Source organism: Eurosta solidaginis, chromosome 5 (genome assembly GCF_040869045.1).
Source record: "Eurosta solidaginis isolate ZX-2024a chromosome 5, ASM4086904v1, whole genome shotgun sequence".
Classification (NCBI taxonomy): domain Eukaryota; kingdom Metazoa; phylum Arthropoda; class Insecta; order Diptera; family Tephritidae; genus Eurosta; species Eurosta solidaginis.
In genome coordinates, this window is record NC_090323.1 from 271971507 (window position 1) to 271998465 (window position 26959).

Below are 26959 nucleotides of genomic sequence, written 5' to 3' on the forward strand. Positions count from 1 at the left end.
TAATTGCGCAAGAAAAATTTAGCCCATAGTAGAATTACCAGGTAGAAGCAGAAGTGAAAATGCAACCCTCCTGTGTATTTTGTTGTTGCTGCGCGTACATAAAGTGTCAGTCGTTCTTTAAATTTCTTCTGTCAAAAGTGATGGAAGAAGAAAAATGTCACATGTAATTTTCGTCAACAAAGCCAAAACAAAAAAAGGAAATAGTTGGTTTGCTGATGAAGCTGGAGGAAAAAGGCATTTTTAACGGAAAATAGAGGTAATTAGCTGATTTTTAAATGATATATATTTAATTTATTGTAATTATTTATTTACATATAGCAGTTGAATCATTTCTTCAACGTTTCCAGCGCATCAACTCTTGGTAATTCTATACGACAGCATGAAACTGATAATACGCGTTCCCCAATATCGAGAGAGGTGTTAAAAGACGCGCATTAACCTCGACAACAATAATCCGAAGGCGGAGGTAAAATATTTTGTGTTGGTCAAGAGATATTTGCAAAAGAAGTTAAAATTTTCATGTGGGCGTTGTAATGTTGATGATATTTGGTACCCACAAAAAAAAATGTGGACATAAGTGTTTTGCGCAGATATAGTTTTGGTCTCCAAACCGGTGTTGGACCCATGCAGATTAATTTTGTATAAGCGCGGCCAAAGGCCGCCAGCGCAAAAATACTATGGATCCCACGCCGGTTGCGAAGCACTCCAGGATCATTTTTCGGTGTTTTGGGAATATCTTTTGGAACGAGCTGAAATTTTTCTTTTCCGCCTTCGGATTATTGTTATTGGATTTAGTGCTGCATGTGATCTTGAACTCAAAGAAATGGAATATGATAAGAAATTATAGATTTTATTTCCAAACGTTTATATGATAGCATCACTTCAAGATTATATTGGTATATGTAATGGCGATCCAGAGCAAAGCTATAGTGGTTTATTAAATTTATCATTTCTGATGGCCTTAAAAGATGTAGCGTTGTCTAGTGCCTCAGCATGTACTTCTGCATCACAGGAACCTTTGTACGTACTACGTGCGATTGAAACTGATGAGGATTTGGCACATAGTTCAATAAGGTATACGAGTTTACCGTACTGAATTGTGTAGTTAATTTGAAAGTAATTTATTGTTAAATTTTTATAGGTTTGGTATTGGTCGTTTTACCACCATTGAAGAGGTTGATTATATTACAAATACATGCATCAAACATGTCGAACGTTTTCGTGAAATATCTCCATTATGGGAGATGGTGCTAGAACCAATTGATTTGAAAAATATCCAATGGTCACAACACTAATTTTGTTTATGATATATAAATAAGGGTGCGTTTTGTATTGTATGCATCTTTTAATGTATGTATTTATATTCCATAGCAGTTTAATATAAAGTGAGATAGAACTTTTTAGGAAGTATTGGAGTAGGGCAGGATTGAGAACACGTCCTTCCAACCTTCCAGTGATATGACTCCAAGACTCGCCCGTTGGGGCCACCAGTTCCCGTGCTGATCGGAATCTAATGCATTCCGACACCCCAAACGCTATAAATCCTATTATTATTAAAATGTATTTATAATTTGTAATAATCTAAGTTTTAGGCTTAAAACGCCGTAATAATAAATAAATAATAATAACATTAATAGTTCCTACTTTATCTGTCTAAGGTCGTTATTTTGTAGTATTAAACAATTATATTGGGAAATGCTATTGCTATTGCTAAATGTTTTTTGTAGTGGACCTTATTTTCAATACATGTATGTATGAGTGCTAACGTTGCTGTCTTCAAGAGATGTTGAAAATTTAGGATGACATTGTATATAAAATGCCTAATTAATAGTATGTTCATGAATAAGTACTGATTTATTTTAAAATTTCATGTATTATGTAAAGTAAAAATTAAGTAATTTAGTAACCTAATAAATATCGAAGATACATATATAATTAATAATATTTAACGTTGTCGGTATTTGTGGTGCGGATTTCTTTGAAGGATATGTACTTCATGTCTTGAGATGTAATCTTTTTTAATTAAAAAAAAGGCACGGGTGTGTTGAAAATTTCAAATTGATTCGCCATGCCACAGAACTTTCGGGTTCAGCTCCACAGCATAGTTGTTTTGATCCAATTTTTCTTCTGGCTCCTCTGTTCGGAACCGATTTTGCTTTCGGTTTAATTTATGGATAGTCAGTTCGGTTGTAGTACTGACTTCAATTACGGTTCCGGGTTTTCCTTCTGGCTCTAGCCAGGAGGCTTTTGTAGCAATTTCGGCTTTAGGCTGTATCTGGTATCGGTACCTGCTATGGCAAAAGTTCGGCTTGGAATATTTCCGTTTTCAACTCCAGTATCGGTTATACTCCAGTTTTTTTCTTGTCATCATACGGATGATATAAATAATCCAAAAGTAAATCTATAGCATGTAAAACATAATTGTCTAGCAATGTTTTCTCTTCGTAAACTGTTTGTGGCCCTGATAAGGGCCGCTTTTCGTAGGTATAATTGTTTAGAAATTTTTTCTCTTTGTTGACTAGTGGTGGGTTTCACAGCTTATTCGTGGTACATCATGCATATCCGTTTGTGTGCTGCAGCTGTTCCGTGCCAAGTATTGGCCTTTCGCTCCAACGGTGTCACTTAAAAAAGCGAACATGTAGAAGGGACTTTATTATTTATCCTTCGTCCTTCCTTCACGTTGTAGCGGCGAAACTAATTTCCGATATTTTGGTAGATAATTGTAGGAATTGCCGTTGGGGACGTTTTTTACAAACTCTTGATTAGCACTGCTAAGTCATACATAAAATTATATTACATTTTTTATCTTGCAACATTCGGGAAACTGAATATTTACATTAAAGATGGTAAATATAGCGATGGAGTGGAGTTGCGCATAAGATCTACTATCTGAGCTCCCACAATAAGGACACAGGCCTGAAAATGGAACGAAAAAATTAAGCCATTTTAGGCAAGCTAACTTCGCAAACTGTTTCCCAATATTTCCTCTTCCTTGATCTTGCGGGGTAATTCTTTACTTTAGCTCACAACTGCAAAAACTCGTGCAAGAATATCAGGAGAGGTGTCAAAAAATGCGTTTTGGACTAGGACGAAGAATCCGAAATCGAAAACTAAAAATTTTATCTCTGTCAAAAAATATTCTCAAAAAAACTGGAAAATGGCACCGGAGAACGGCGGCGGAATCCATAGTATTTTTGTGCAGATCACCTTTCTGCATTGGCGGCCTTCGGCCGCGCTTTTAAAAAATTACCATGAGAGCCCAAATCTATATACGCGCAAAACCCTTTTTATCTATTTATTTATTTATTTATTTATTTGTTAGTCTACAAATTTTACTATCAATCAGACTAAATATGAATTAATGAATGAACATAAATGCGGATTACAGTGTAAAATTAACAAGTAAACATAGTGAGCAAAATTATATTATAAAATATATATATGTATATACATATATTATTGAATCAGTTGTCGGGATGGACTGTGATGCCGAGCAACGGAATTGATTATCAGTGCTGTCGGAATGAACGTGATTTCGAGCAGCTGATGTATGTTTAACACACAATAGAAGGGCTGCGATGTGTGGGAGGTTGGAAAGGACGTGATTTCAAGCCACCCGCCCAAAGTAACTATTGATTATTAGTGCTGTCGGAATGGACGTGATTTCCAGCAGCTGATGTATATTAACAAACAATGAGTAGGGCAGTGATGTGTGGGAGGTTGGAAAGGACGTGATTCCAAGCCACCCGCCCAAAGTAACTATTGATTATTAGTGCTGTCGGAATGGACGTGATTTCGAGCAGCTGATGTATATTTAACACACAATGAGTAGGGCTGCGATGTGTGGGAAGTTGGAAAGGACGTGATTCCAAGCCACCCGCCCAAAGTAACTGGAGCAGATAACCGATTTAGTTTAACATGTGATTTTGAAACAGTTATGAGTTCAAGGCAGTGAGTATATATTTTTTTATACTGTAAAGTGTGTCGCAAGTATCAATACTATTGCAGTGATTATTGAAATCTTGACACAGACAACGAAGAGGTTCATGCATTTGAAAATTCGATCTACATGTATTTAAATATAGCGGTTGGAAATACCGAGAGGGCCTGAAAGGGACATTAAACATCACCTCGCCAAGCAGAAATGGACTGTTTATCATCCCCCTTAATAGTTTTACCATAAATAAAACGCCAAGCATCTCCCTACGGCTCTGTAGTGAAGGCAGCTGTAAAAGTTTTAACCGGCTGCAATAGGGCGGTATGTTCCTTGATGGATCCCAGGGCAAATGATTTAAAGCAAAGAGCAAAAACTGCTTCTGGACCGACTCCAATTTGTCGCTATGAACCTGATAACGCGGGTTCCAGATAATGGAAGCATATTCCAATATAGGTCTTACTAACGATAAAAAAAGAGTTTTAGTGACATAGGGGTCATTGAATTCCTTTGACCACCTTTTTACGAAAGCCAAAGTGCCTCTAGCCCTATTCACACACGATTCGATATGTAATTTGAAGTCCAGTTTAGGGTCCATTATAACGCCAAGATCAGTAAAGTTTGTGACTTGCTTAATGATATAATCGCCTATCATGTACTGATAGGTTTTAAAAGATTTCCTCGTAAAACACATAAACTTGCACTTCGGTAAATTTAGTGACATGACGTTCACGTCACACCACTCAACCAGATTATTCAGATCCAATTGAAGAAGTGCCCTATCTTCAGGTGAGCGAATGGGCATAACCAGTTTGACGTCGTCAGCGTACATCAGCGGTATGCAGCGCTTCAAAACATTTGGGAGGTCATTAATGAAGAACAGAAACAACACTGGACCAAGGTGACTGCCCTGTGGAACTCCAGAAGATACATTGATGAATTCAGACAAACAATTGTTAAACACAACGGTTTGCTTTCTACCTACCAAGTATGAAGAGACCCAAGAGAGAAGCCGTGATGGAAAACCCAATCGATCGAGTTTTAGTAGGAGTAAGGAATGGGAAACTTTGTCAAACGCCTTACTGAAATCAGTGTAAATGACATCAACTTCGCAGTTCGTCCTTAAGTTATTGGATACGAGGGTTGTGAACTCCAGCAAGTTAGACACAATGGACTTACCCCTGCAAAAGCCATGTTGAGACAGGTCCACTGCCGAAGATACTGCAAAAGCCAGTTGATTTGTGACAACTGATTCAAATAGTTTTGGAATAGCACAAAGTTTGGCTATTCCTCTATAGTTTGTGACACAAGATCTACTCCCACTTTTATAAAGTGGTATTATAAACGACTCCTTCCACTTCTTAGGGAATATCCCTTGCCTCAAAGAGGCATTAAATAAGCAGGTAAGGGGTTGACAAAGAAATTGAGCGCAAATTCTGAGCACAACAGTTGGTATTTCATCAGGTCCACTGGAGTAGGAAATTTTCAGACTTTCCAGATGCCTTAGTACCTCATCTGTATGAATATATGGGATACCTACTGAGTTAAGCGAAGGTAACATGTATTGATAATCCACCGGAGGGGAGTCAGGGATAGTCGAGTAATTAGATTTAAAAAAGTTAGCAAACATATTTGCAATCTCAGAATCAATACTGGAAATCCGATCGTTATACTTCATTACAGAAGGAAACCCTTTAATTTTTCTTTTGGAGTTGACGAAGGAATAAAATGTTTTTGGATTGGAAGAGATCCGATGCTTAATCTTCATCAGATAATTCTTATAGCATCTTATCTGTAGCCTGTTGTACTTAAGGCGCAAGATGGAGTATGCAGCATAGTCACTATTAGAGCCAGATAATTTGAAACGCTTGAAGAAGCGTGTTTTTTTGTTTTTTAGATAATTAAGTTCTCTAGAGCTCCAAGCAGTAGCTGGAGATGCTGAGGAGGTTTTGGAAAAAGGCACACATTTGAGGAATATCGCATGTAAAACGTTGGTGAAATGGACGGAGCTCGCTTCAATATCTCCGTCGTACTCAGGCCACTTTATTTTAGAGACTTCGTTGATTAGTAAAGACCAATTGGCCTTTCTAAACAGAAACCGGCGGGAAGACGCATTCGGATCGGCAGTATACCGCACGGGTAAGCTAAGACAATCCAGGTAAATTAAAAGTGCTGGATGGTAAACATCCTCAGGCAATACCACTGGATCACATCTAGTAACAGAACAATTCGATGTGTCGTCTGAAAAAATCAAATCAAGATATTTGCCAAATTTATTATGAATTCTGTTAAGTTGATAAAGACCAATGTCTGCAAGGTCATTTAGAAACTCGTAGAATACAACATTACAAGCAGTGGGAACTAGCATTCCGTCAATAAAATTCCAAGACACAAAGGGCAGATTAAAGTCGCCAGCCACTAAGACAGAATCAACAGACCTTGACATAGCAAATATAAATTTCAATAGGGAAGAATGTTTTAAGTATATAGAAATATCTGACTGGGGCGGAATATAAGACGCAACAAAATATTTATAAGTAGATAAAAGTTTAACTCGCACGCAGAGGATTTCAACATCAGAAGAATCATCGAAGTACACTTCCTCGGCAGAGAACCTGGTGTGTACGGCGATTAACACGCCTCCACCAACTCTGTTTCGTCGGTCATTCCTAAAGATCTCATAAGAATCAGCTAATATCTCAGAGTTAAACACAGTTGGTTTCAACCATGTCTCAGTAAAAACCAAAACGTCATAACAGAGTTCATGACTACGGAGAAAAAGATCAACTAGTTTAGTATTTAGACCCCTAACATTCTGATAATAGACGTTGAGGCCATTATGAAAGGTGTCAGACAAATCTATGACTCCGCGGGAATTTCTACATCTTTTCGAAAAAAACGGAAGGGCTTAATGTAAACATTACTGGGCCAAAGAGAAGCATTGAAAAGTTTGCTATATTCACTTTCAATCACTCGAACTTTAAAAGCGACTCTCACTAAAGTGTTAATGTCGACATCTCTCTTTACTAACTTAAAACAAGCGACATTAGAAGCAGCAATGCCAAAGTGATCAGAGATGTATTTAGCAATACTCTCCTCAGTGACCGATGGCTTAAATGAGGACAAATGAATCCATTTATACCGCACAAATACATCCAACTCAGCATTGTCATTGCTACCACCAGGCATGCTTAACCAACGAAACGATATCATTTCGTTACGATAATCAACGTTAATAAACGAAACGAAGTCATTTCGTTTCGTTTATTAACGTTAAGATCGTCAAATTAACGAAATGATTTCGTTTCGTTTTCTGCCATATCCAAACGAAATCAAATCGTTTATGTTGATTATTAATTTCAAACTATGCTGGCAAAGCTGATTGATGGCGGGGTCATTAAAGGTGAAAGCATTATCCAAGCTGATTGCAACTTTTCTCATGAATTTTGACAGTACGAACATTTCTCAGAGTATTTTTGACATTACCACCAACGAATTACACAAACAAATTACATAGAGTTTGTGTGTGTATGTGCGCTCGTTGTTGCCACCTTACGGCTTCACCATGGCTATAGCATTGCCAGCACAATTCAAACATAAAGTATCACGTTTTCGTTAACGTTTTTAACGTTAACGAAAGCTTTTCGTTTCGGTTAAAAACGAGATACAATTTATCTTGATAATTTCTTTATCGATAATATTTCGAAGTGTTTCAACGGAAACGGTGGAAATTTTTTGATAAACGATTAGCTTAACGTTAAGGTGCATCCCTGGCTACCACTAACAACACGCGATTTTTGCGTAATTTCTTTTGATGCACTCTTTCGTTGTCTGTCAGAAACATCAACAGATGGCACATTTGCATTAACTGCGCTAGCTGCAGCATCTGCATACGATACAGTGTCAGCAGAGCGCGACACTGCACTAGTATTTGTCACATTGTTGACAACCATTTGAGCATCAGACTTATTGGAATTATCAGAAGGCACAATTGAATTATTTTTATGATTGTTAGCTTTAGTTGATTTAGATGTGGATGTAGTAGATTTATTTTTAGATGTAGAATTGGAACTAATTGATGTTGATGTATTTCCAGATGTAGATGTAGTTTTAGACGAAATAGAGACTTTAGAAGATGAGGCGTTTTTAGATGTAGTTGTAGATGTAGATGCAGGCGAAGTAGAAGTTGTCTTTGTAGTAGCACTAGTAGAGAGAATATTCGATGTTTGCGGCTGAGTAATAATAGCAGCAGGTATAGATGTAGGAGTAGTAGTAGGTGCAGGTGATGAAGCATTAGCTCTCAGATTATCGATAGGGGAATTAGAGAACTCCGTGCCAAGCGGGGTAGCGGGAAAATCCATTAGATTGCTTTGTATTAAGTTGTTGTTATTGGATGCCGTGGGGAGAGCAGAAATAAATAGCGCACTATTTCTGACATTCGGACAACCATATGACTCAGCAACATTTAAATTGTTGTTGGATGACTTCAAAGAGTCCATTATATGATTTTTTAAATCATCGAACTTTTTAGACACAGCATTAGAAATTATATCGAAACCTTGTTTTTGAGCCACAAGAATAGCGTTCAAAATATTAGATAGCTTGTCCGGCATGTTCACACACTTTTCACACAAGTAAAGCAAATGAGGGTTAGCCTTGATTAGCTTTACTTCATAGTCCGATATACCCTCACTACAGGCTCTGTGGAAAATCCTCTTGCAGAACCCATTACACGGCACTAGACTGTTGTCACCAGTTCTAGAAAATTGTTTATTACACTTTCCACAAAATTCATCCATTTTGGCAATTTAAAGTAAAGGAAAATATAAGAATACGTGAAAATATGAGAGCGAATAAAAACACGACCGTACGCAGCGAGAGAATGAATACGAAAATTAAGCTTCACTAGCCAATCTATTGTGCCTACGGAGGGCAACTTACTGGCTGGGTTGGCTACTTACGCCTTTTTATCACCTTTCACTAAATAATCAACGCGGCACACGATTTTCAATAATAAAAAGGTTTATAATATTTATTTAATATTAATCCGTTCACAAATTAACTTTATTTAGAAGAATACCTTTCTTGGGTTAAACTTCAAAATGCACAAATCGAATTAACAAGAGTTTAGGGAGTAGAAAAAGAAACATATAGCTTTCACCGCGCGCTCAACGATAACTGCCCTCACTCCGTTTTGCTGCTGACGGTTGAGCCTTTGGTTTTTTACTTCTTTACGTATGTATATGTACATATGTATACTTAGGGTACGTACATGACAGAGAAGCGGTATTCTTCCAATTTAATTTAATAGATTTTACATTAGGGCGTTCGAATTTATGATATAAAAATTTTTAGGTGAGTATAAATTTACAGGTGAGTATGAGTTTAAGGTAAGTATATGTATATATGTATTTTATTTCATAAAATTAGTTCATTGGCTATCTATACATACCTATATGAATAGTTAATTTTATAGAATTCAGGTAAGTATAAGAGTATATGTATATATAAAAATTCGAAAATGATCATATTTAAAATTCGATTAAATTTTCTTCCTCCATGTCTTCAACATGGCGCCGGGCCTGCGAAGTGGACGAATGCAGGAGTTCTTTAAGCTGATCGAGCGTACTCTTCGCTTGGTTGACTAACTTCCTCAGATTACGTTGGTTGGCGCTGCGGCTCTGTAAGCGCGCCGCTGGTCGTTCAATTGCACGCTGCCTGGTTCTTCCACGTCGATCATCACGCCTATGGCGTGTGGGTGGTGGTGTCGGACGTCGATTGCGTGTTGCTGTTGCAATATTAGGCCGATGCAACAGCGTGTGATGAGCTCTGCCACAGTGGCGGCAACTGCCGGTGGAAGTGCACGTCCCTGTGGTGTGAGATGTGGCTAAGCAGTTTATGCAGTAGCGATGGACGCGTGCAGACTCATATCGCTCTGCTGGAGTCATGGCCAAAAACGCATGGCAATGGCGCAAAGAGTGGGGGCGACAACACAGCCTGCATTTTCCGCGCTCCATTATGCGCTCTGTGGAGAAATTTGAGAGAAAAGAGAAAAAAAAGAAAACGAAAACAGAGGAATTAGCTGTGATATTAAAAGAGAAGGGTGGCAAGGGGATTTGGAGGGATAGGGCACAGGACGTGTGTGAGAGGGGGGCTATGCCATGGGTAATAAACATATTTTTGTAATGTTGCGCCTAATTGTGCCGTTCTGGGTGTGAATGTCGACGACGCGAACATTCTCGTCAGGGCCTACGTGTAGGTTTGAAATTCGACCTAGTCGCCATTCGTTGGGAGGCAGAAGGTCGTCTTTGATAACGACTAGGTCACCTACCTTGACGTTGGGTTCTCGTGCCTTCCATTTTTGACGCTTATGCAATTCCTTTAAATATTCATTTTTCCAGCGATTGCTGAATTGATGGTGAAGGACTTTCAGTTTTTGCCATCGGTGGAGGAGGCTAAGATTGTCGGGATTGGGTTCTGGGAGAGATAGCAGGGGGGCTCCCCGCAAAAAGTGGCCTGGGGTCAAGACGAGTAAATCATGGGGGTCTTCGGACATTGGAGAGAGCGGTCTAGAATTGAGGACCGCTTCAATGCGAACTAGAAGTGTCGAGAACTCTTCAAACGAGAATTTATGGTTTCCGGCAACTTTGTGGAAGTGTATTTTGAAGCTCTTCACTGCTGCTTCCCAGAGACCACCCATGTGAGGAGCGTAAGGGGGGATGAACTACCAAGAGAGGCCATGCAGAGCGTATTTGTCGGCTATGTCCGAGGCGGCTTCACTTAGAAAAGACGATAGTTCTTTCTGAATTGCTCGTTGAGCCCCGACGAACGTTTTTCCATTATCTGACATCATCTTATGAGGCAGGCCGCGGCGACCGGCAAAGCGAGCAAAAGCGGCTCTAAATGCTTCCGTGGTTAGGTCCGAACAAGCTTCTAGGTGAATAGCCTTGGTAGAGAAGCAGACAAACACACAGACGTAAGCCTTTGTGTGGGAGGCTCGACGTAGTGGGGATGTTTTGACGAGAAACGGGCCGGCAAAATCGACACCGGTTGTGTGAAAGGGTAAGGTATATGTCGTCCTTTCCGCTGGTAGAGCAGCCATTATCTGCGACTTCATCTTTTGCTTGTACACCGTACATGGTTTGCAATTAGAAATACAGGATTTTATTTTGAGCTTTAATCTAGGGATGTAGTATTCTTGTTGTACCATTCGGACCATGAGTTGTTTTTCTGCATGGAGAAGCCTTGAGTGTAAGAAATTGAGAAACAGTATGCAGAACCTGGAAGTTTCCGGAATTATTATAGGGTAACGCTCGTTGTCGCTCATAGGGGCCTTACTGAGCCGCCCATTCACGCGTAGGAGGCCCTTGGCGTCGAGCATAGGATTCAGGGATAAGAGAGAGCTTTTTTTACTTATGGGTTTAGATGCTTTTAATAGTGAAATCGTGTCTCCATAATGCATTTGTTGCGCTTGGAGGATAAGCCGTTCCTTTGTGTGTGTGATTTCCGCGTGAGAAACCGAGCTTGTCGGGGGGATTGGGAGTCCTTTTGCCTTATGAATGAAGCGGTAGACGAATGACATTACGCGCAGCGCACGAGCATAGGAGGAGAAGCGTTCCAGCAAATCGATGCTTTCAGTGGTGTGAAGAGTGACGATTGGTTTCTGTTCTAGGGGGGCTGTCGGCTTAGGCGTGGTGTTTGGCCAGAACTGAGAGGGTTTGGCTAACCATTCGGGTCCGTTCCACCATAGTGGGCAGTCGACTAAGTCTTGGGGCCGAAATCCTCGAGTTCCTAGATCAGCTGGGTTGTCCTTGCTGGCTACATGCTTCCAAGTCGCGTTGTTTACATTTTTGATGACCTGAGAGGTGCGGTTTGCAACGTAGGTTTTCCACATATGGGGTGGCTTTTCTAGCCATGCTAACACTATCCAAGAATCCGTCCATAATGTTAGTTCGTGAGGTGGTAGTTTTAGCTGAAGTCGAACTTGTTTTATTAATTTAGAGAGAAGAACTGCTCCGCAAAGTTCCAGTCGAGGGAGACTGACCGTTTGTAAGGGAGCGACTTTACTTTTCGCCACAAGCAGGTGACAAGCGTATACGTTTGGAGATTGCTGTGTTCTTATGTATACACAGGCGCAGAAAGCTTTTTCAGAGGCGTCTGAGAAACCGTGTAATTGAGTGGGTATGTCGGGGGAGAGTTGAACCCAACGGGGAATTTTTATGTCGCTTATTGCCGTGAGGTTTTCGTGAAAAACCGTCCATTTTTGAAGAGCGCCGGCTTTTACTTCTTCATCCCAGTCAGTTCCCTCCATCCATAGTTGCTGCAGTAGGATTTTTGCTGTGATCATAATTGGCGATAGCCATCCTGCCGGGTCGAAAAGTTTCGCTACCGCTGACAGAATTTGCCTTTTCGTTCGCGAATTATTCGACGGACTGGGGTCGTAGGAGTACGTGAAGGAATCTGTAAGGGCATTCCATCTTATTCCAAGCGTTTACCCACAGTTTTTTTTTACTCCCTATATTTTTGAAGCAGGTTTTAGTAGTTGTGAGCTAAAGTAAAGAATTACTTATAAATTTTCACATAAAAAGTAAATAAACAAAAAATGTAAACATAAACAAAGTTTGACATTTTATAACTAGCTTCGAAAGAAAAAACTGGTAAAATGCAACTCTGATACTTTTACCTGGTTATTGTACCATGATTGTATCATGATAGGTACACTATGTGTGTGTGATTTGTGGGCAAAGAGAATCTATAGAGATAGGCAGTTATCGGTAATTTGATACTCGTATCGATAGTTCTGTAATTTTTTGGTGTACACCTCTCGATTACCGAGATATATAAATGCTTTATTTATTTGTATTGTTCGTGCAAATCGTGAAATCTGAAGATCATTCTGAATTAAATTTGATCTCAGCACATTGGCAGCTGATTTTCCAGCGTTTGGTTAACAAACTTAATATAACGAAATGAGGTGAGCATATAGTAGAACAATCTTGTAATATATCTGTGTGCCCGGATTAACTCAATAATACCTGATTAATCGATTCAGAACGTGAAACTGTTTTGTAATTGAATTAATTGTTAATAAATACTTTCGAGTTAACTTAATTTTTAGTTTACAAATGGAAAGTCCACTGACGGACAACAAAATGGACATATCCGACACTACAACTTCGCAAGCTTCATCTAGCGTTTCTCCATTGGGTGAAGATGATCATGAAGTCATTAAATCGCCAACACACAACAATCATACAGTACATCAAGCAATCATAAAAGAATCTGATTTGATATCCAATAACACAATTAAGGACAAAGGTGCGAAAGCAGTTAATTTAGATAACAGATTTGCTGGGTCAAAAGCTTTATCGTTGGAGCTCATGCCACAACGACAGACCATAGAACGTACACTTACTGATAGCCATCCGTTAATGTCTCCCACTGGATCTGAAAACGATCAAAGTTCTGGAAGTTCCATCACGACGAATAACGATTTGAAACGTCATAATTTTCCCGATGTAGTACCGCAGTATGAACATGTGCAGCCCCCCATACCGTCGAGTACAGTATCAGAACGCAATACATTAAACAATATACCTGGCACAACAGTTTTGGCATCTGCTCCAGCGCACAATAAACTATCTTTTTTACGCACGCATAGTCCTGACCTATTGAGTAGTGAATCTGAAGCAGATATATCCCAATATCATGCCTCTGTTGAGCCTAATTTGCAAACAGTGGCTCTTATACCAACTGTTAATAATAATACTCAAAAACTTGCCCGTCGTTTGGGAAAAACTACGAAAACCGGCGCTGACGATATCTCTTCACTAGACTCAATTTCAAATCACAGTTTTGACGATGATGAAGATATTGAACATAATTTAGCCTCACTAAGCCCGTCAAGCTCATTAATTGATGGACTAGATGACGAAGAAAGTGAAGATGGCGACGATCATGGCGATATTGGTTGCATTGACGATGATGAGGATTATCCAGAAGCTGTAACCCCAACTCCACATACCCTTTCATTGACGTTAAAAATTAATATAGAAGAGGAATCTGGGCAATTGCCTCAGTATTCTGCTGCTGAAGAAAGACGTGACTCACGCAACTGGCAAAAGATAACATTGCCTGATGGTCGTACCCGAGAAATCGATATGCGCGTTATTGAGCCTTACAAACGTGTCCTTTCCCACGGTGGTTATTTACAGGCGGGCGGTCACAATGCTATTGTCATTTTTTGTGCATGTCATCTGCCAGATCGTTCGCGCGCTGATTACAGCTATGTTATGGATAATTTGTTTCTCTATGTTATCAAGACCCTGGAACAATTAGTCACAGAGGATTACGTGCTTATATACCTGCATGGTGGTACTAGTCGACGGAATGTTCCTCCATTCCCATGGTTAAAAAGGTACTAACTGTAATTTGATTTGATTTAATTATTTAGTTAAAATATATATTTTTCATTTTCCTTAGGTGCTACCAACTATTGGATAGGCGCTTAAGAAAAAGTCTGAAGAATATGTATTTAGTACATCCCACATTTTGGATTAAATCTATTGTATGGATGACCCGACCATTTGTTAGGTAAATACAAATATAATTGTGTCGATATATTTTGCTTTGTATTACATAATATGATTATAGTGCAAAATTCTGGAGGAAATTGGTATATGTGAAATCATTGGAAGAGCTCGCCAAACATGTTGTTGTGGAGAAAGCTGCTATTCCTGAAAAAGTGAAACAATATGATGCGCGACATAACTAAAAACAATGAGGAGTGCAATAACCAAAAGTACAGCGAAATTTGTATGCACCTATTAAAAGAATGCGCACTTTATAAAATTCATCTTTTACATTGCATTCCTAAATCATTTAATATTTTGCAATAGTTTTAGCTATTGTATGGTAAAAGGTAAATCAGTTAAATTTTTATAAATGCATAAAATGAGAACATATTTAATAATATTCTAAATTGCATAACACGTATGTATATTTTAAGTTAGCTTTTATAACTAATATTTTTATCGCACACATTTCGCATCACTGGTGCCTCTTTACATCAAACTAAAAATATTGTATCACTTGATACCTTGCACCAATATCATTTTTTAACTCTTCTCGCGATCTCAAATTTCATTCTTATTTTATTGTGATTTGTGCATTTAACCCATTATATTATGTATGTCCTTTAAAAGCAATAAGTATAATAACAATAGGATTGGTTTAAACAAGTGAATACTGTCTCAGCGAATGCTAAAATTATTTTCCCATAATTGTTTTGCTGTGTAAGATAGTAAAAATTTAGATATACGTATAATTAAAAAAGTGTACATCGAATATTTTGTAGACTATATACATATGTAACTGAACATATATATGATGTAACTGTATTGAACTAAAAAGCTCCCAACCCAACAAAATTAAACATCGCAAAGAAGTAACTTTCACTTTCGACTTGGGTTTCTGTAAAATAACATATTAAACAATATTAAACTGATACATAAATAACGCATATTTGCAATATATTCAATAGAATATGTTTTACATGCTGTTGTCATTCATTTATTTGGAGAAATACATATCACACAAGCACACGCAGCGATATCTAAGAACATCCGCGATAATTAGTGTAACGCCAGATTAAAAAAATGGGATATTTCGCTCTTACCCCGTTTGGTCTACTACTGAGCTTATAATAATATACTCAATAATTATTCTTTTGGTGACATCTATTTGATGGATTCCAATAGTTAGCTTACCCCACCATTGAACTCAAATTTTATATTGCGTTAACTGAATAGGGAATTGACACGTTAAGACCCGCCCGGATGCAAAGACTTTGTCAATCCTGAATAAACCGTTTACGTTAAATTCCCAGAAACCTAAGCGTCCTAAAAGACAATTGGTTGATGGGAGTCCAGGAATATAAGGTGACATCTCCGTAAACGCACTACGAGATGGGGAACACAAGAATTCAGCTATACTTACTTACTTATCCAAAATGAACCACGCCTTACACGGCTGCCATGTTGTCGTGGTAGCGTGGTCGCCTACCACACCTAAGGAGCAGCGCTTGGAAAAACTCCCGAGTGTATTTCTGCAATGTATATATATCCTGCATGTAATGAGTCGCCAAATGACATTCACCATGAGGATAGCTTCCGCCGTGGTGTAATGTACTGGCCTAACTTACTAAAGGTCTCTGGCTCGAGTGACGGGTAAAAACACAAAAAATATTGTTTACAATTTTTCTGAAAGGGGGTCGGCCGTCCGCAGCATTCTGCAAGGGTATCTCTGACATGAAACGTTTTTTAGTAAAATTTTGTTCGGGTCCGCATAACAAATGTATAAGCGTCAAATCGTAGGAAAAAATGAAGAAGCAGTACACCACAAGTTAGAAGTGGAGCTGAGAGATGTATACCGCGCCAAAACATTGTTATTCATGAATATATAAAATGTATTTGCTAACAAACTTAGGAAGCACCTTGTTGACTCCAAGAAGATGCGTTGCCGTTTTATTACTAGAGATGTAAATATCCTCGCCAACATACATATTGTTACCTTCCTTCAGAAAAGCACTTAACACCGATTATTTCCAGACTGCATTCAAAGATTAAAGTGTGATATAATAGCATACAAATGTGTCAATAACAACGGAACCATGCCACTTCAAAAGCTATATCTGACATGGAATGGGGGAATTTTTTTAGTTTCTGTTAAATTTTTAATTTGTTGGTTAGAGCATTTATGTATCAAGGTTAACCGATATATTTGGTGCAATGAAATAACGCCCGCCGGCCTTACTTCCTTTTTAAAAATGAAATAAAGCCCGCTGACTTTATTTTATTTAGATACATATGTATTAGAAGAATAAAATCAACTTTAATCATTGCAACTTCATACCACCAACTTTGCAACATAAAATTTCTACTTGTTACCTAAACCCACGTATTCTATAGTTCTTAAGAAAAATTTTAAGCAAGTTACCAATTTAAAACAAAATAGTATATGGAGATACCTATATAAATGTCTATAGATTACCAAATTTAGCTTATTTGATATACAAACACTCTAAGTATGTACTAAAATAATAGATATAAAAACAGGATACATAGCAACATATAAAATGATTTAAATAAAACTATGGACACCATATTGATATTATGATACGTACACAATATTGAAATATAACAAAATGTGTACAATATGCATGAAAACTATTTTCTTAATATCCCCCCCCAAGTAAATTGAACCTAAATATTCGATAGGTGGGTATCAGTACTGGGATGATCCTTATTCTCATCCGCAGCACCCCTGAAAACAACATATTATAATATATATTTGTACATGCATAATTAATATGACGTCTTTATTTAAATGTTTTTTATGTTCAATTTCATGTCGCAAATGTCTTATAAACGTGATATAAAATTTTACTCAGAAATCGGTGGCAACAAGCCATAACAACTTAATCATATGAGAAACCTTGCTTTTTCTCTTCTTTTTTATTTTATTTTATTAAAAGCAATTGAAAATTTTAATCACGTCAAATTGTATGTACAAGTATTCTTTGTTAAAGTTTTATGATAGTGGTATAAATGCAGGTAAAGCTCCTACTTTGGGACGAACTGAAGGCATATCATCATCCGAATCACATACTTCAATAAGAGCGGTCATACCATCATCCTGGGTAATGTCTGGTATTTGCGCTTTATTAGCGTTTGTAGAATCGGTTTCATTACCAATGAAATAGCGAGGCAGCGGCGTATTTTTCACTTGATTTGATTCAACTAGAACTTCTTTACCTGTACTTTTCTTCAAAGCTTTGGCTTGCTGTTGTTTTGGTTTTTCGCTTAAGCATTTCCTTTTTCGACTTTTGCAGTACAGACAATTGAATAATTCGCACTTCCCATTGCGTTCATATTCTGGGCATAAGAACTCGTGACGCTTGTTGCACGACTCTGCCAACTGACAATAGCCTCGTAAAAAATTTGGACATATATCCGCATTCACGCTGAGCTTTTTGTGTAGGTATGGACAGTCGGTACGTACGCACACACCTTGTAGATAGAATCTACATACTGGCATTTTTGCAAGCGACACATTATGTGAAAGTAAGCATTTGGAATTGTGGCATACGCCTCGCAAAAATCTGTTAAGAATGAAATAAAAATAAATGTTATTACGATAGGTTTTGTTTGGAATTAGCGTTACCTACCTGGGACATATTGTGACTTGCTGTCTATCATGCACTTTATTGCATTTTCCTCGGTCATGTGCTCTACATTTACCTATACGTTGAAATATAGCACACGGTATATTTGTTTTAACAAAACGACGTGTCAAAAATTGTAGGCTTCGGTTTTTCGCCATATTCAAATGCGCCAAGGCCAGATGGTTACGTGTTCGCACAAAGACATCCTGAGTCGTAGATGCGATATAAGTCAAACCACCTATATCTAAACGTCGTCGCTGCCTCACTGGTGGCATATTGTTTTGATGACTGCTTGTGCTACTCTGGTAACTACTTGTCATACGAGTCAATTTGTAGCCACTCTTATCCAATACAAACTTTGTTCCATGAACAAACAAAACACGCCCATTTGGAGTTGTTTTACTTTCAAGGTTTGAGTTTTTGTTGGATATTGATTGATTCAATGTTGAAATTATTGTTGACCTTGATTGATTTGGATGGCTGTTAGCATCTTTTCTCTGCAACTTTCTACCAGTTGACCTGTACAAAACTCCATTGATATTAAGCATTTGTATTTTTTTGTTGTTCGACACCGATTGACGTCCAATAGATCTAACATGTACAATTAAAAAAAATTTCGGTGTCGTATTCGTTGTAAAGCCTTAGGTTTTTAGTTGCTTCCATGATTTATATTAACTTACCTCGGAAAAGTTACAGATTTTGAATTAGATCGCTGCAGCGCATAACGTGCAACGAAGGGTTTGCGTTTAAATTTAAGTCCTGGTGATAAATATTTCTTCTTAGCTGTTACCAATGGCACACTCAGTCTACGATCCAATTTATATTTTCCCACCGTATTCACTAATTTGGCGGGTGCAAATTTATTAGATAAGGGGCGGGCAGCCATTATCGGTGATAAATGAGTTCGTCTAACCAACTTTCTACTATTTATCCGAATTAGTGGTGCTGAAGTTTGTGGCATTATTCCGATGGTGTTAACTTTAGGCATCGCTACCGGTTCGCGAACAATTTTTGTTCGAGATTTGCTAATGATTTTTTGTGTCGTGTCTTTCGGTGTTAAGGATTCCTCTTTTTTCGCGTTTACAATTAAATTGTCTAGAAATTTGGGTGGATTTATGATTGTTGGTGGAAAGGGAGTTCGCTGAGCAATCTGTGCTAAAACATCTGTGTTTGCTTTTCCACTGTTGATGGTATGTTGTATTTGTTGTTGAAGTAATTTGGTTTTTAAAAAGTTTGGATTCATATGTATAGCTGGAGAACGACTGTTACTCAAAAACAAAGGATTGATGTGTGCACCAGCTGCTATAATTTTGGGATTAACAATATTTTCTGTTCCATTTGTCATTTCCGGTTGTGGTTTTTTGTAAAATGGGTTTATGAAAATTTTTCTTGGAGGTGCGTCACTACTTTTTTGTTTATTTACGGACATAATGCACTTCTCTATATTACTTTCTTTTATTTAATAATGAACCATAACTTTTATTAATCAGACAAAAGTCAAAATATGTATAGAATAAGATTAGGGAAAACAAAGTGGACAACGATAAAAGTAAACAATTGATCGTTATCGCTTTCAGTGTTGCTGTGATGGCAGCATGGATGGGAAACTATATGGTTCATGATTTCATCAAGATTTAAGGGCCTATTACGGTACACAACTCAACTTGGTTGGGTTGTAATTAAAACAACTCAACTTTCAGACAACTCAACTCCTGTTTGGTATTACGAATTACAACTTATTTCAGTTGAAGTTGAATTGGTGCTGCCAAGCTAAGAAAGTGATGATTTGACAGAAAAATGAACAGCTGATCAATTTGTGGAAAAAATTTAAGCATTTTCAAATGTGATTTTTTTATTAATGTTATATGAAATCTATTTTATAATGGCGAAAATGTTGGTTATTGACATGTTGCGAATACGGAAAACATTCGCGTGATCATTCCAATCCCTTGGAACTACCAAGCACCAAGTAAGAAAATGTTTAAGTGGCAAATAATGAGCTTCATATGAAGTTATTTTGCAGATTGGAAAGGAAGCATTTTACTCAGTGCTAAACAAAATTAAGGACCATTTCCGCATACGCGTTCGTATGTTAAAATTATGCGCCACACTCCGATTCCTTGCTGACGGCAGCTATCAAATATGCTGTGGAAATGATTTTGGTGTTGGACTGGTTTTAGATATAATTGAGGAGCGTATTTGTGCGAAGTAGATTAAAACCCTAACAGAAAAAACTGTATTTTACTCAAATAGGATTCCCAGGAGTAGGGATTAGTATCAATGGTACTCGCATAATTTCACCTATTTTGGCTGCATCCGAACTGCGACCAGCCTCGTCCAACTATGGAATGTCGCTACATAAAGTCAAAAAGTTATTCAATGTAATTCGTTTAAACGTTGGTTTTTCTAGAAATGTGTACAAAATTGTTGATTATTGTTTGATTAAAAAAGGTTTAACTAGCGGCTTTAAATTTTTTGTTTTTTTTTTTTGGTAACGTTTTATAAGCCCGTGCACCATCTAACTCTTATCAAAGGTGGTATCAAAAGACGGGTTTCCATCTCCGTTTTTAGGATTCGAAAGCGAAAATTTTATTTCTTTCGAAAAATATTTACAAAGACCCACAAAATGGCCCGAGAGGGTCCGAAATATGAGGCCCGGTCCACAGTTTTATTGTACAGAACATCTTCCTGCGTTGGCGGCCTTTGGCCGCGATTCGTAAAAATAATCCTGGTTGGGTCCACCACCTTTCTGCATTGCTGCGTACAAAAAATCTGGCAAAACACAACAACCACATGAAATTAGATTTTATTAGAATTAATTTTTGTGGTAATTCTTTACGACAGCATGACACTGCTAATACGTGTCCAAAAATATCGAGAGACGTATTAAACGACGCGTCTTGACATCAGTATTAATAATCCGAAGGCGGAATATACAAATTTTAACTCGTTCAAAAGATATTAAACACAAACCGAAAAAAGACAACAACATTACAACAACCACATGAAAATCGCCAACTTCAACTGAAAATATCTCCGGACAGAGATAAAATGTTTATTTTCCGCCTTCGGTTCTCGAGATTAATACGCGTCTTTTGGAACCTCTCGATATTTTTGGACGCGTATTAGCAGTGTCATGCTGTCGTAAAGAATTACAATTTTTGTTTTCGGATTCTTAAATCGGAGGTCGAAACGTGTATTTTGACCTTGAAAATTTTTGTTAAAAATTAGGTGGTGAACCGTCTTCTAAAACGTAACATTTTTTTCAAAACAACTGGAAAATTGTATGAGACAACTGCTAGTAAGCAGTTGTAAGATTTTGACGTCTTTGACAACTACACCAACACAAGGTTGTAAACGGCAATGCCACAAAAAGTTGTAAGGCTAGACAACTCAACCGAAATATTTTTTGACAGGTTGAGTTGTAATCTGTAATACCAAATTGCGAAATTTCAACCCAGCCAGAGTTGAGTTGTAAACGGTAATAGGGGCATTATTTCTTTTCATTGCACGGGCTTAAGGGCGAATTAATGGTGACTTATAACCATAAAGCCATAACCAGATAAAACAGCTGATCGAACCTACCTTATGGAAATCAATGTAATCGATTAATGGTGCCATACCATAACGCTAACTCGCTTACATTGATTTCCTTAATGAAGGTTCGATCAGCTGGTTTATCTGTTTATGGCTTTATGGTTATAAGTCACCATTAATTCGCCCTTTACCGCGGTGGCACAATGACATTTTTCATATAGTTGCGTTTAACACAAGCCTATGCATTCCAATAATATCGCCACAATCAACCAAGATGTTGCGTTTGTAAATATGAAGGAACTTCAGACTTGGCAATTGAAGTTTATTACGCCTTGTCCATTCACATACAAAATTTCGCGAAGCACTGTTGTAAATATTCTCCCTATTAATAAAATAGTAAAATTATAAAACTAATTGGTTTTTAATTTAAAAATTCGTTCATCAAGTTTTACAATTAATTCGAAACTGAAAATTTATATCAAATATTTCAAAGCTTGCTTATTTTTCTTTGCCAAGAGCTCTAGATCAATTTACAGTAGATCAGTTTACAGTTGATTTGTTTACAGTCGGCCTTTCCTGATTAATTGATACGACCTCGTATCAGTTTACATCTTCTCCTTCGGATTCATCTTCTGCACAACATATATCATCGATTTCTGTTGGTTCACAGTAACGCTTTAATTTATCTGAAGCATAAACAGATTTATATGGTCGCTGTTTACGTTATGATATGTTGCATTATATGGATGAGTATGTCATCCATATAATGCAACATATCACCCTTTTGCGTTTGTTCTTGAATTCGTGCCATTAAACGTTGAAAGACGGTTGGCGCATTCTTTAACCCAAATGGCATTCGCTTGAATTCATACAGACCTTCTGTCGTAATAAAAGCTGTATATTTCCGACTATTGGATTCGATTGGAATTTGATAGTACCCGCTATTTAAATCGAGTACGGAGAAATATTTATACTGCATGGCTTCATGCAGTCGTTCCTCTATATTTGGCATTGGATATACTTCTTTTTTTGTATGTTGATTTAATCGCCTGTAATCCACGCACATACGATCAGTTCCATCTTTTTTGACTTATCTTGTTTGGTTGATTTTCCGACAGGGTGGATAAATGATGTATATTGGAACGATTTTCCGTCATCCCTTGTCAAATTTGGTTTTGAGACAAACCGGTTTCGGCGTTGTGCCATCATCAGTGTCGATTTTCGTTCTGATCTGTTGTTGTCATTTGTCCTGTATTTATAGTTCGTAGGTATATGAGCAGGTATTGTCAAATTGATGCTTGTGTATATTTAGTTATGTGTATGTGCTGTGGGTTCGTTCAGAACCGAGGGTGGTTTACTAATCGATTTGTGTGGCTGACTGGGGTAGGTAGAAATCTGTGATTTTAGTCGTTTGACCTTCTTTGTCGGTTTTTGTTTTGGTGTGTTAATTGTTTTGTGTTTATTTGTTGTTGTGCGTTTGTCTGTTGTACCTGTGTGATTAAGTTGTTTCCTGTAAACAAGTTTTAAAGGCTCGAATATTGTGTCAGAAATGGTGTTTATCTGTTCGTTTATTATTCTACCGTCGAATGTTTTCTGTTTGTAGATTTCCATGTTTTCGAGTACGTTGAGACGTCGGCCCTTTTCTTGTATGTGAAGAACCCTAACTGTTTTATTGATGTTTGCTGGGGAACATTCATTCTCGACCATGTGATTCGCGAAGTTAGACTCGGGTATAATGTTTGGATTCCGTATTTTTTTGTTGTAATCTCTAATATGTTCTCTGAACCTCGTTCTTATTTGCCGTCCTGTTTGTCCTATGTAACTATGCTGGCATCCGCAGGTAAGCTTGTATACGCCGTGGCTGCTAAACGGATCCTCTGAGTTAATGTTAGTTCTTAGTTTTCGCCCTAGATTGTTCGATGTTTTGAATGCTGTGTTAATGTTGTATTTTTTAAAGAAATTTGCCAATTTATATGTTGCTTTTCCAGTATATGTCATAGTCGTCCAGCTATTATTTTCTTTTTCATTATTTCTTTTTGGTTCTCCATTTGTCCTTCTGAGCTTATCTACTAGTGCTTTTTTATATCCGTTGTTTGCAGCGATATTATATATGACCTCAAGTTCTCTCTTATATGCCTCTTGTGTAAGAGGTGTTCTTTCAAGTCTATGTACCAAGTGCCTTAATGCTGCATTTTTATGATGTTGAGGGTGATTTGAGGTATTGTGTATTATTGTGTCGGTGGCCGTTGACTTTCTATATATGTCATAGTTAAATCTTTTGGCTTCTTTATCAATATTTATCGTGAGGTCTAGATAGTTGATTCCTCTGTCTTTTTCGGTTTCCATTGTAAATTTTATATTGCCGTGCTGTTTGTTGAGGTACTCCAGTACGAGCTCTTCGTTATTAGTAGTTAAAACGCATATTATGTCATCCACGTATCTAGCATAAAATGACACGCCTAATTTGGACTTCAGCTCCTGTATGTACTTTTCTTCCAGATTTTGCATGAACACTTCCATAAGAATTGCTGATGTGGGGCTTCCCATTCCAAGACCGTTTGTTTGTCTATATATTTTATTGTTGAATTTAAAATAGTTTTGACGTAAAGTGGTTCTTAGCGTATTTGTGATTTGCATACTTTTTACTTTGTTTTTTGTGTTATGAACTATTGTTGAGCTAACTATGTCCAAAGTCTCCGATAGTGGTATAGATGGGTATAGATCTTTTATGTCAACAGATACCAATTTGCTGTTTCTTGTTAGCTCTACGGTCTCGAGTCTCTCTATTAGTTCTGTTGTGTTAGCTATTGCATATTCGTTCCTTAGCTCCAGAGTGTCTATCAATATCGTTTTTAAATATTTGGACAGTTTGTAACATGGTGCCGTTTTAAAATTAATGATGGGCCTCATTGGCGTGTCCGGCTTGTGGATTTTTGGTAGCGCAACCAGTGGAGGAGCCGAAGGGTTCATTTGGACCAATCTATGTGCCATGTTAGAATCTACTATATTTGTTGCATTTTTTATAGCAACTTTGATTTGTTTTTGGTATTCATCTGTGGGATCCTCTCTCATTCTACGACATTTCATTTCCTCTATGAGATCCTCGGTTTTGGATATATATTTCTCTTTTTCGATTAGCACAGTGGTGTTTCCTTTGTCCGCTTTCGTTGTGACAATATTGTTTTTCCTTAGTTTATGCCGTAGATTCTTTATTGTTTTCTCCTCTGTATTCGCTTTTTCTCCTTCCTGTGCTTTCACCTCCTTTCTTATGATTTCTCTGCACATGTGTCTTGCGTGCTCCTGTTCCTCCTGTGGTATCATCTTTTTTCTTTACCATTATTACAGGGCTAGCAAATTCAGACTGAGATTCACAAATAATATCATTATCTAACAAATCTTTTATCATATTCGAAACCAAAATTTTTTTTGGTTCGGGAACTCTATATGGACGTTGACAGATGGGCTCGCCACAATCGACCTCAATTTTCATTTCAATGAGACTAGTTTTACCAATTTCACTTAAATTTTCAGCAAAAACATCTCGATACTCTGCTAAAAGCTTCGTTAGTTGCAATTTTCTGTTATCGTACGTTGTGTTATTTTCCGATTTTATTTTATAAATTTTAGAATTGTGATTAAAATTCAACTTACCGTTATTAATAGTTACAATAAAATCATTTATGAAAATTTCGTGCCCTAAAAGCACATCAGTTGACAAAAAATCATCTTGAACAACATACATGTCAAGTTGCAAATTTACTGTATCAACTTGCATACTAACGTTAATTTTATTTTTAGAAATTTTCGTACCACCACATATACCTTTCATCCTCATTATACAGGGCATAATTTTACAACTTATTTTTTTGGCTATCGACTCACGTACCATGTGACAATCACTGCCACTATCAATAAATGCAATTAATCGTTCACCATTAATGTATATTTCTTTTTCAAACATTTTACTAGTTTCGCATGCTCTCGCATTCACGTTTTTACCACAATTTACAGGATCATTTCGCGGATGCACTCTTTGACAGTCTTTGCATCGTGGACGATTTTGAGGTTTGGAGCAATTACTAGACAAATGCCCCTTTTCGGAACAATTATAACAAGTTAACTTTTCACTGGATTTTTCAAATTTTTCATTAGGAGCTGTTTTTGTTTCTGTTTTTTTCGATGTATTGTCATATGTATTCCGCGACGTTGTAGGCAAATTTTTTAAATATTCGTCAAGAGTTTCACGCATCTCTTTCATTGTATTAAATTTCAAAACAGCGATTGCAGATTGTAAATCATGATATTTTAAACCTTCACGAGTATATTTTATAATTGCTGATTCACTTAATCCGTACCGTTTTCCCGTTGCGCTCATACGAAAACAATATTCAATAACTTTTTCACCTTGTTTTCGTGTCGTACTACTCATAATATAGTTTATATCAGCCTCGTCCATCTTCGTACCGAATTCTTCAATTAATGCATTTGAAAAATCACGCCACGTTGCAAACAAACTTTGTTGACCGTCTAACCATAAACGTGCTACACCCTTCATTCGACTATACACAGCCAACAGTACGCACTTTTCTTCCCAAACATACGCATTCATAGCACTATTTACACGCTCAATAAATTGTTCGGCAGTTAACGCAAGATAATTAGTAGGATCAAAATCAGGAATAGTTTCTGCGATTTCTTTCACTGAATACCTATTATGAACACTTGTCATACTAGACATCTCATTCACATTTCCAACCACTGGAATGCTAATCACCGACCTTGGCTGAGACACAGATGTCGCATTCATTTGCGTCAGAGCATTTACCACACCCGATAACATTTCTTTTAATTCATTAATTTGTTCTTGAAGAGAACCATTTTGACTCTGTGTCGTTTCGAGTTCTTCGTCTACTATATTTTGACTACACATTTCAATATCATCCGAACTTCAACATTACCGGTACGAAAGCCGAATTAATATTGCGATTGTCGGAAGTGTTAAGATCGGATGAGATTGAAATGTGTAGTCAAAATATAGTAGACGAAGAACTCGAAATGACACAGAGTCAAAATGGTTCTCTTCAAGAACAAATTAATGAATTAAAAGAAATGTTATCGGGTGTGGTAAATGCTCTGACGCAAATGAATGCGACATCTGTGTCTCAGCCAAGGTCGGTGATTAGCATTCCAGTGGTTGGAAATGTGAATGAGATGTCTAGTATGACAAGTGTTCATAATAGGTATTCAGTTTCACAAAATCGCAA

The 26959-nt window shown here is 37.5% G+C and overlaps 3 protein-coding genes across 4 annotated transcripts; 1 reads left to right on the plus strand and 2 right to left on the minus strand.

Moving 5' to 3' along the window:
• Nucleotides 1-8938: 8938 nt before the first annotated feature.
• LOC137253547 (uncharacterized) lies at nucleotides 8939-11598 on the minus strand. The gene is made up of 2 exons (XM_067790685.1): nucleotides 10266-11598; nucleotides 8939-9959 (listed from the first exon to the last, which is right to left on the minus strand). Exons 1-2 carry the CDS (start codon nucleotides 10291-10293, stop codon nucleotides 9466-9468), a joined length of 522 nt encoding a protein of 173 aa, XP_067646786.1. The 5' UTR covers nucleotides 10294-11598; the 3' UTR covers nucleotides 8939-9465.
• A 1115-nt stretch (nucleotides 11599-12713) lies between these two features.
• LOC137253549 (protein prune homolog 2) lies at nucleotides 12714-17303 on the plus strand. Of its 2 annotated transcripts, none has more exons than XM_067790689.1 (4): nucleotides 12714-12908; nucleotides 13037-14351; nucleotides 14417-14527; nucleotides 14588-17303. In XM_067790689.1, the coding sequence occupies exons 2-4, from the start codon at nucleotides 13060-13062 to the stop codon at nucleotides 14706-14708; spliced, it is 1524 nt and encodes a 507-aa protein (XP_067646790.1). In that variant the 5' UTR covers nucleotides 12714-12908; nucleotides 13037-13059; the 3' UTR covers nucleotides 14709-17303. The 2 variants fall into 2 exon arrangements, with proteins under 2 accessions (XP_067646790.1, XP_067646788.1); XM_067790687.1 differs by having other exon boundaries at nucleotides 12715-12908; nucleotides 13053-14351; nucleotides 14588-17302.
• On the minus strand, nucleotides 16645-19695 carry ZC3H3 (Zinc finger CCCH domain-containing protein 3). The gene is made up of 3 exons (XM_067790686.1): nucleotides 18839-19695; nucleotides 18162-18749; nucleotides 16645-18095 (listed from the first exon to the last, which is right to left on the minus strand). The coding sequence occupies exons 1-3, from the start codon at nucleotides 19585-19587 to the stop codon at nucleotides 17525-17527; spliced, it is 1908 nt and encodes a 635-aa protein (XP_067646787.1). The 5' UTR covers nucleotides 19588-19695; the 3' UTR covers nucleotides 16645-17524.
• Nucleotides 19696-26959: the final 7264 nt, after the last annotated feature.

Coding starts and splice junctions, on each gene's coding strand:
- LOC137253547 (XM_067790685.1), bottom strand. CDS start 10,293: ATGGAAGGCACGAGAACCCAACGTCAAG. Junction 9,960..10,265: donor CACGAGAACCCAACGTCAAG/GTAGGTGACCTA, acceptor ATTTCTCCACAG/AGCGCATAATGGAGCGCGGA.
- LOC137253549 (XM_067790687.1), top strand. Junction 14,352..14,416: donor CCATTCCCATGGTTAAAAAG/GTACTAACTGTA, acceptor CATTTTCCTTAG/GTGCTACCAACTATTGGATA. Junction 14,528..14,587: donor ATGACCCGACCATTTGTTAG/GTAAATACAAAT, acceptor ATATGATTATAG/TGCAAAATTCTGGAGGAAAT.
- ZC3H3 (XM_067790686.1), bottom strand. CDS start 19,587: ATGTCCGTAAATAAACAAAAAAGTAGTGACGCACCTCCAAGAAAAATT. Junction 18,750..18,838: donor AAATCTGTAACTTTTCCGAG/GTAAGTTAATAT, acceptor TGTACATGTTAG/ATCTATTGGACGTCAATCGG. Junction 18,096..18,161: donor CAAGTCACAATATGTCCCAG/GTAGGTAACGCT, acceptor CATTCTTAACAG/ATTTTTGCGAGGCGTATGCC.